Here is a 9821-nt window from a genome sequence, read left to right on the forward strand (position 1 = left end):
GACCCCTCTAATTCCAGGTAATCAAGCCCCTTCATGAGTGAAATACTGTTAAAAGTGATGTTGATCTAATTTCATTCACTCACTTTCTAGTTTGTTTTATACTGAATATATGGCCACAGAAGGCTCTATTTTGTATTGAAATGATGGAAGATGTATGAGTGTTGAAGCTTTCTGAGATTTGCATTTGTTACTTCTCCCTTGATCACACTTATCATACTCATCACTGAAATGAACCTAATATGACACAGATTGTATTGTATGGCTACTACAGATGCCATAGGATAGATACTACATGGTGCTGTATATGGCTCACATCTCCAGTGCCATTTTATATATCCGGTACATCTCATTTGCATTGATGTTGGTTTTTATGAAACTGATTTTGTTGCTTATCAAGGACTGGCTTCACAGCAGGAGCATCATACTGCCAGAACCAATTCCAGCTGAGACGTCGACCGGCGTCTCACCAGCAGGGGACAACTTTGTGGCATATCAGGTGGGCTGTCATACACACCCTGATACAACTATATCCAATAAAGCCCAAGTCTATCATGTTTGGGAAGTCTAGATTACTGCAGTATCAGGGTATCTGAAATGGAAGAGAGTTCCTGGGCTCCCTTTTATTTTATTTATATTTAGATAATTTAACAACTGTTTTTTTTTCTGAAATATATGTTCATTTCAGAGACTAGATGTTAGTCTAGCTTTAACTCGGACAAGAGCCTGACTAAGATGCGACTAGACTGCAGTGATCCTTGGCACTGCTCCGCACATTTGCCGCCGTGGTAGGACATACATGTATTGCCTCTGAACTGGAAAATGTTTGTCAATGTATATCATTTATGGTTTACAGCAATAAGTGGTCTGTGCAACAAAACCCTGAGATTCTTGTGTTGTATATTTCCATTTGTTGCTGAGCATACTAGACCAAGTCCAATATTTCGGGACTTGTGCTACACTGAAATCTTGTTTACTGAAGATTCTGAGGATTGTCTCACATATATATGTTATCCTTTGTATGAAACAAGTAGTGTGTCAGTGTTGGCAGTGTTTAAAATACAAATTAATTCCAGCCAGTCTGGCAAGGCTGTCTCTGCAGTGGGGCAGACACATAGTTTAAACCTGTTGATGGTAGGCATATAGGCATGACTACCAATAAAGATTCGGCCGAAACCATCATATTACATTGTTGTAAATAATATATATTGAGTTAATGGCATTCACCATGTTCCCTAGTTCATGGCATTCCCCATGTTCCCTTGTTCATGGCATTCACCATGTTCCCTAGTTGATGGCATTCACCATAATAACTGTGTTAAATACCAGTGAAACTTGGCCTTGGTTTGAAGACTATGTTAGATACCAGTGAAACTTGGCCTTGGTTTGAAGACTATGTTAGATATCAGTGAAACTTGGCCTTGGTTTGAAGACTATGTTAGATACCAGTGAAACTTGCCTTGGTTTGAAGGCTATGTTAGATACCAGTGAAACTTGCCTTGGTTTGAAGACTATGTTAGATACCAGTGAAACTTGGCCTTGGTTTGAAGACTGTTAGATACCAGTGAAACTTGGCCTTGGTTTAAAGACTATGTTAGATACCAGTGAAACTTGGCCTTGGTTTGAAGACCATGTTAGATACCAGTGAAACTTGGCCTTGGTTTGAAGACTGTTAGATACCAGTGAAACTTGGCCTTGGTATGAAGACTATGTTAGATATCAGTGAAACTTGGCTTTGGTTTGAAGACTATGTTAGATACCAGTGAAACTTGGCCTTGGTTTGAAGACCATGTTAGATATCAGTGAAACTTGGCCTTGGTTTGAAGACCATGTTAGATATCAGTGAAACTTGGCCTTGGTTTGAAGACCATGTTAGATACCAGTGAAACTTGGCCTTGGTTTGAAGACCATGTTAGATATCAGTGAAACTTGGCCTTGGTTTGAAGACTATGTTAGATACCAGTGAAACTTGCCTTGGTTTGAAGACTATGTTAGATACCAGTGAAACTTGGATTTGGTTTGAAGACTATGTTAGATACCTAGATATAGTTGAAGGTTGTGTGTTCCAGGGAGTTGTGACCAGCTGTGATCGGTCTAATGTGGGGATATTTGAACTGGACCACCGAGTCAGGTGAGTGTCTCCAGTGTAGCACCTGTATGTAATAGTTTTTGGGATATAAATGTTTTCATGACACAAGCTATACTCACCCACTGTTTGTCTAGCCTGTACGTGACGTGTGTGCCGGCCTCTCATCGGTTCACAGCCCTCACCCTCGGTTCAAAGATCATCGTCTACAATGCTCACAGGAAAGGCTTTGCAAAGGTAAAGCCAATTCTTTATTAGGTATCAGTCATTGGGTATCACTCATTAATATACTGGTGACCATGGAGACTAAGTAAAGTTCTGTGTGTAACCAAAGGCATACTTTGGTGTTACATTAACAACAACATTTTGAAAAACCATCTATGTGCTGTAAGATTTGTTATGAGACTAATTCTTCTCAATGTCATTAAGGGGTGGTCCGGTAGCCTTGTGGTTACAGCACGTCACGCCAAAGATCCAGGTTTGATTCCCGACATAGGTACAATGTGTGAACCCCATTTCTGGTGTCCCCCTACCGTGATGTTGCTGGAATATTGCTAAAAGCGGAGTAAAACCAAACTCACTCACTCATTCACTCAATGTCATTAAAATCAGATCATTTACTCCAATATGACATCTCTCTACAGGACACCTCGTCGAGTCACATGAAATTGCTGATTAGCCAATTGCTATCAAGGCTTCTAGATTCCTTGTACAAATAAACGAACCATTCAGATCAGCATATCTGATTTCTGTACTTCATAAAAGAGTTAAAAACCTTTCCCAAATGTACTTAATGCTATATTTTTGTAAAAATTGACCACCCTGTCATTCCTGAGCTCTGCAGTGTCTGCACCCAAAAGGGAGCTCCGTCAAAGGCATATTTGTGTCCTGCATGAAATTTGGTGGGAAAGAAATGCAGCTTGATCTTTGCTGACGTCTGATTGGCTCAAGCATCCTTTCAGCCTGAAATTAGACCATTCGTTCATGGTTCACCTGACGGGACTATCTGTGGAGGTGTCCTTAAATCTTGGCGCAGAGATGTATATTTTCTTACCGTATTTCATGCTATGTGTTCTTCACATCAAATCTAAATATCTTATTGGCCAGTCACTGTCTTGTACAACCATATGCAAGATGGTTCGCTAGCCAGCTAGACATCATGATAGCGCAGTGGTTGATGATATGCCACTTGCCTGTTCTGTTGTATGGCCAGCTGTATCTGACTGACAATGTTGTATGCTCTACCCAGGCCCCCAAGATCCACCTGTTCTGTTGTATGGCCAGCTGTATCTGACTGACAATGTTGTATGCTCTACCCAGGCCCCCAAGATCCGCCTGTTCTGTTGTATTGCCAGCTGTATCTGACTGACAATGTTGTATGCTCTACCCAGGCCCCCAAGATCTGCCTGTTCTGTTGTATTGCCAGCTGTATCTGACTGACAATGTTGTATGCTCTACCCAGGCCCCCAAGATCCGCCTGTTCTTTTGTATGGCCAGCTGTATCTGACTGACAATGTTGTATGCTCTACCCAGGCCCCCAAGATCCGCCTGTTCTGTTGTATGGCCAGCTGTATCTGACTGACAATGTTGTATGCTCTACCCAGGCCCCCAAGATCCACCTGTTCTGTTGTATGGCCAGCTGTGTCTGACTGACAATGTTGTATGCTCTACCCAGGCCCCCAAGATCTGCCTGTTCTGTTGTATGGCCAGCTGTATCTGACTGACAATGTTGTATGCTCTACCCAGGCCCCCAAGATCCGCCTGTTCTGTTGTATTGCCAGCTGTATCTGACTGACAATGTTGTATGCTCTACCCAGGCCCCCAAGATCTGCCTGTTCTGTTGTATTGCCAGCTGTATCTGACTGACAATGTTGTATGCTCTACCCAGGCCCCCAAGATCCGCCTGTTCTTTTGTATGGCCAGCTGTATCTGACTGACAATGTTGTATGCTCTACCCAGGCCCCCAAGATCCGCCTGTTCTGTTGTATGGCCAGTTGTATCTGACTGACAATGTTGTATGCTCTACCCAGGCCCTCAAGATCTGCCTGTTCTGTTGTATGGCCAGCTGTATCTGACTGACAATGTTGTATGCTCTACCCAGGCCCCAAAGATCCGCCTGTTCTGTTGTATGGCCAGCTGTATCTGACTGACAATGTTGTATGCTCTACCCAGGCCTGTTCTGTTGTATGGCCAGCTGTATCTGACTGACAATGTTGTATGCTCTACCCAAGCCCCCAAGATCCGCCTGTTCTGTTGTATGGCCAGCTGTATCTGACTGACAATGTTGTATGCTCTACCCAGGCCCCCAAGATCCGCCTGTTCTGTTGTATGGCCAGCTGTATCTGACTGACAATGTTGTATGCTCTACCCAAGCCCCCAAGATCCGCCTGTTCTGTTGTATGGCCAGCTGTATCTGACTGACAATGTTGTATGCTCTACCCAGGCCCCCAAGATACGCCTGTTCTGTTGTATGGCCAGCTGTATCTGACTGACAATGTTGTATGCTCTACCCAAGCCCCCAAGATCCGCCTGTTCTTTTGTATGGCCAGCTGTATCTGACTGACAATGTTGTATGCTCTACCCAGGCCCCCAAGATCTGCCTGTTCTGTTGTATGGCCAGCTGTATCTGACTGACAATGTTGTATGCTCTACCCAGGCCCCCAAGATCCTCCTGTTCTGTTGTATTGCCAGCTGTATCTGACTGACAATGTTGTATGCTCTACCCAGGCCCCCAAGATCCGTCTGTTCTGTTGTATGGCCAGCTGTATCCGAGTTGTGGACGCAGGGAAGGAACAATCTTCCAACAAGCAGGTGAGTGGTCCACAGGTGATTGACAGCTATAAGTAGGTTGCAGCACCTGATGTGTGTGTTTGTGTTCTAGTTCTCCGCCAACAGTCTGGCAGCACCTGATGGTGTGTCTGTGTTCTAGTTCTCCACCAACAGTCTGGCAGCACCTGATGTGTATCTGTGTTCTAGTTCTCCACCAACAGTCCGGCAGCACCTGATGTTTGTGTTTAAGTTCTAGTTCTCCGCCAACAGTCAGGCAGCATCTGATGTGTGTGTCTGTGTTCTAGTTCTCCGCCAACAGTATGGCAGCACCTGATGTGTGTGTTTGTGTTCTAGTTCTCCACCAACAGTCTGGCAGCACCTGATGTGTGTGTTTGTGTTCTAGTTCTCCGCCAACAGTCCGGCAGCACCTGATGTGTGTGTTTGTGTTCTAGTTCTCCGCCAACAGTCCGGCAGCATCTGATGTGTGTGTTTGTGTTCTAGTTCTCCGCCAACAGTCTGGCAGCACCTGATGTGTGTCTGTGTTCTAGTTCTCCGCCAACAGTCTGGCAGCACCTGATGTGTGTGTTTGTGTTCTAGTTCTCCGCCAACAGTCCGGCAGCATCTGATGTGTGTGTTTGTGTTCTAGTTCTCCGCCAACAGTCAGGCAGCACCTGATTTGTGTGTTTGTGTTCTAGTTCTCTGCCAACAGTCTGGCAGCTCCTGATGTGTGTGTTTGTGTTCTAGTTCTCTGCCAACAGTATGGCAGCATCTGATGTGTGTCTGTGTTCTAGTTCTCCGCCAACAGTCTGGCAGCACCTGATGTGTGTGTTTGTGTTCTAGTTCTCCGCCAACAGTCCGGCAGCATCTGATGTGTGTGTTTGTGTTCTAGTTCTCCGCCAACAGTCTGGCAGCACCTGATGTGTGTGTCTGTGTTCTAGTTCTCCGCCAACAGTCTGGCAGCACCTGATGTGTGTCTGTGTTCTAGTTCTCTGCCAACAGTCTGGCAGCACCTGATGTTTGTGTTTAAGTTCTAGTTCTCCGCCAACAGTCTGGCAGCATCTGATGTGTGTGTTTGTGTTCTAGTTCTCCGCCAACAGTCCGGCAGCATCTGATGTGTGTGTTTGTGTTCTAGTTCTCCGCCAACAGTCTGGCAGCACCTGATGTGTGTGTTTGTGTTCTAGTTCTCTGCCAACAGTCTGGCAGCTCCTGATGTGTGTGTTTGTGTTCTAGTTCTCTGCCAACAGTATGGCAGCATCTGATGTGTGTCTGTGTTCTAGTTCTCCGCCAACAGTCTGGCAGCACCTGATGTGTGTGTTTGTGTTCTAGTTCTCCGCCAACAGTCTGCCAGCACCTGATGTGTGTCTGTGTTCTAGTTCTCTGCCAACAGTCTGGCAGCACCTGATGTGTGTCTGTGTTCTAGTTCTCTGCCAACAGTCTGGCCCTACCTGATGTGTGTGTTTGTGTTCTAGTTCTCTGCCAACAGTCTGGCAGCACCTGATAAGTGTGTCTGTGTTCTAGTTCTCCGCCAACAGTCTGGCAGCATCTGATGTGTGTGTTTGTGTTCTAGTTCTCCGCCAACAGCCTGGCAGCATCTGATGTGTGTCTGTGTTCTAGTTCTCCGCCAACAGTCTGGCAGCACCTGATGTGTGTGTTTGTGTTCTAGTTCTCCGCCAACAGTCTGGCAGCACCTGATGTGTGTGTTTGTGTTCTAGTTCTCCGCCAACAGTCTGGCAGCACCTGATGTGTGTGTTTGTGTTCTAGTTCTCCGCCAACAGTCTGGCAGCACCTGATGTGTGTGTTTGTGTTCTAGTTCTCCGCCAACAGTCTGGCAGCACCTGATGTGTGTGTTTCAGTTCTAGTTCTCCGCCAACAGTCTGGCAGCACCTGATGTGTGTGTTTGTGTTCTAGTTCTCCGCCAACAGTCTGGCAGCACCTGATGTGTGTGTTTGTGTTCTAGTTCTCTGCCAACAGTCTGGCAGCACCTGATGTGTGTGTTTGTGTTCTAGTTCTCCGTCAATAGTCCGGCAGCACCTGATGTGTGTGTCTGTGTTCTAGTTCTCCGCCAACAGTCCGGCAGCACCTGATGTGTGTGTTTGTGTTCTAGTTCTCTGCCAACAGTCTGGCAGCACCTGATGTGTGTGTTTGTGTTCTAGTTCTCCGCCAACAGTCTGGCAGCACCTGATGTGTGTGTTTGTGTTCTAGTTCTCCGCCAACAGTCCGGCAGCACCTGATGTGTGTGTCTGTGTTCTAGTTCTCTGCCAACAGTCCGGCAGCACCTGATGTGTGTGTTTGTGTTCTAGTTCTCTGCCAACAGTCCGGCAGCACCTGATGTGTGTGTTTGTGTTCTAGTTCTCCGCCAACAGTCCGGCAGCACCTGATGTGTGTGTTTGTGTTCTAGTTCTCTGCCAACAGTCTGGCAGCACCTGATGTGTGTGTCTGTGTTCTAGTTCTCCGCCAACAGTCTGGCAGCACCTGATGTGTGTGTTTGTGTTCTAGTTCTCCGCCAACAGTCTGGCAGCACCTGATGTGTGTGTGTTTGTGTTTTAGTTCTCTGCCAACAGTCTGGCAGCACCCGATGTGTGTGTTTGTGTTCTAGTTCTCCGTCAACAGTCTGGCAGCACCTGATGTGTGTGTTTGTGTTCTAGTTCTCCTCCAACAGTCCGGCAGCACCCGATGTGTGTGTCTGTGTTCTAGTTCTCGGCCAACAGTCTGGCAGCACCTGATGTGTGTGTTTGTGTTCTAGTTCTCCGCCAACAGTCTGGCAGCACCTGATGTGTGTGTTCGTATTCTAGTTCTCTGTCAACAGTCTGGCAGCACCTGATGTGTGTGTCTGTGTTCTAGTTCTCCGCCAACAGTCCGGCAGCACCTGATGTGTGTGTCTGTGTTCTAGTTCTCCGCCAACAGTCCGGCAGCACCTGATGTGTGTGTTTGTGTTCTAGTTCTCCGCCAACAGTCTGGCAGCACCTGATGTGTGTGTCTGTGTTCTAGTTCTCTGCCAACAGTCCGGCAGCACCTGATGTGTGTGTTTGTGTTCTAGTTCTCCGCCAACAGTCTGGCAGCACCTGATGTGTGTGTTTGTGTTCTAGTTCTCTGCCAACAGTCTGGCAGCACCTGATGTGTGTGTCTGTGTTCTAGTTCTCTGCCAACAGTCCGGCAGCACCTGATGTGTGTGTTTGTGTTCTAGTTCTCCGCCAACAGTCTGGCAGCACCTGATGTGTGTGTCTGTGTTCTAGTTCTCTGCCAACAGTCCGGCAGCACCTGATGTGTGTGTTTGTGTTCTAGTTCTCCGCCAACAGTCTGGCAGCACCTGATGTGTGTGTTTGTGTTCTAGTTCTCTGCCAACAGTCCGGCAGCACCTGATGTGTGTGTTTGTGTTCTAGTTCTCCGCCAACAGTCTGGCAGCACCTGATGTGTGTGTTTGTGTTCTAGTTCTCTGCCAACAGTCTGGCAGCACCTGATGTGTGTGTTTGTGTTCTAGTTCTCTGCCAACAGTCTGGCAGCACCTGATGTGTGTGTTTGTGTTCTAGTTCTCCGCCAACAGTCTGGCAGCACCTGATGTGTGTGTTTGTGTTCTAGTTCTCCGCCAACAGTCCGGCAGCACCTGATGTGTGTGTTTGTGTTCTAGTTCTCCTTCAACAGTCCGGCAGCACCTGATGTGTGTGTCTGTGTTCTAGTTCTCCGCCAACAGTCCGGCAGCACCTGATGTGTGTGTCTGTGTTCTAGTTCTCTGCCAACAGTCCGGCAGCACCTGATGTGTGTGTCTGTGTTCTAGTTCTCTGCCAACAGTCTGGCAGCACCTGATGTGTGTGTTTGTGTTCTAGTTCTCCGCCAACAGTCCGGCAGCACCTGATGTGTGTGTTTGTGTTCTAGTTCTCTGCCAACAGTCCGGCAGCACCTGATGTGTGTGTTTGTGTTCTAGTTCTCCGCCAACAGTCTGGCAGCACCTGATGTGTGTGTCTGTGTTCTAGTTCTCTGCCAACAGTCCGGCAGCACCTGATGTGTGTGTTTGTGTTCTAGTTCTCTGCCAACAGTCCGGCAGCACCTGATGTGTGTGTCTGTGTTCTAGTTCTCTGCCAACAGTCTGGCAGCACCTGATGTGTGTGTCTGTGTTCTAGTTCTCTGCCAACAGTCCGGCAGCACCTGATGTGTGTGTTTGTGTTCTAGTTCTCTGCCAACAGTCCGGCAGCACCTGATGTGTGTGTTTGTGTTCTAGTTCTCTGCCAACAGTCTGGCAGCACCTGATGTGTGTGTCTGTGTTCTAGTTCTCCGCCAACAGTCCGGCAGCACCTGATGTGTGTGTCTGTGTTCTAGTTCTCCGCCAATAGTCCGGCAGCACCTGATGTGTGTGTTTGTGTTCTAGTACTCTGCCAACAGTCTGGCAGCACCTGATGTGTGTGTCTGTGTTCTAGTTCTCTGCCAACAGTCTGGCAGCACCTGATGTGTGTGTGTTTGTTCTAGTTCTCTGCCAACAGTCCGGCAGCACCTGATGTGTGTGTTTGTGTTCTAGTTCTCTGCCAACAGTCCGGCAGCACCTGATGTGTGTGTTTGTGTTCTAGTTCTCCGCCAACAGTCCGGCAGCACCTGATGTGTGTGTTTGTGTTCTAGTTCTCTGCCAACAGTCTGCTGGTGAAACCCATCTCTGTCTACAGTCTGGTTGCATCCGATGTGTGTGTTTGTGTTCTAGTTCTCCGCCAACAGTCTGCTGGTGAAACCCATCTCTGTCTACAGTCTGGCTGCATCCGATGTGTGTGTTTGTGTTCTAGTTCTCTGCCAACAGTCTGCTGGTGAAACCCATCTCTGTCTACAGTCCGGCAGCACCTGATGTGTGTGTCTGTGTCCTAGTTCTCCGCCAACAGTCTGGCAGCACCTGATGGGTGTGTTTGTGTTCTAGTTCTCTGCCAACAGTCTGGCAGCACCTGATGTGTGTGTCTGTGTTCTAGTTCTCCGCCAACAGTCTGGCAGCACCTGA

The 9821-nt window shown here is 47.4% G+C and overlaps 1 protein-coding gene across 1 annotated transcript; it reads left to right on the plus strand.

Annotated features, from left to right (window-relative positions):
* The first annotated feature begins 1985 nt into the window (after positions 1–1985).
* LOC139453884 (uncharacterized) lies at positions 1986–9821 on the plus strand. The gene is made up of 5 exons (XM_071235336.1): positions 1986–2128; positions 2221–2320; positions 4811–4894; positions 9537–9596; positions 9744–9821. The coding sequence occupies exons 1-5, from the start codon at positions 1986–1988 to the stop codon at positions 9819–9821; spliced, it is 465 nt and encodes a 154-aa protein (XP_071091437.1).

Source organism: Haliotis cracherodii, unplaced genomic scaffold (assembly GCF_022045235.1).
Source record: "Haliotis cracherodii isolate W230 unplaced genomic scaffold, xgHalCrac1.p SCAF_1, whole genome shotgun sequence".
Classification (NCBI taxonomy): Eukaryota; Metazoa; Mollusca; class Gastropoda; order Lepetellida; family Haliotidae; genus Haliotis; species Haliotis cracherodii.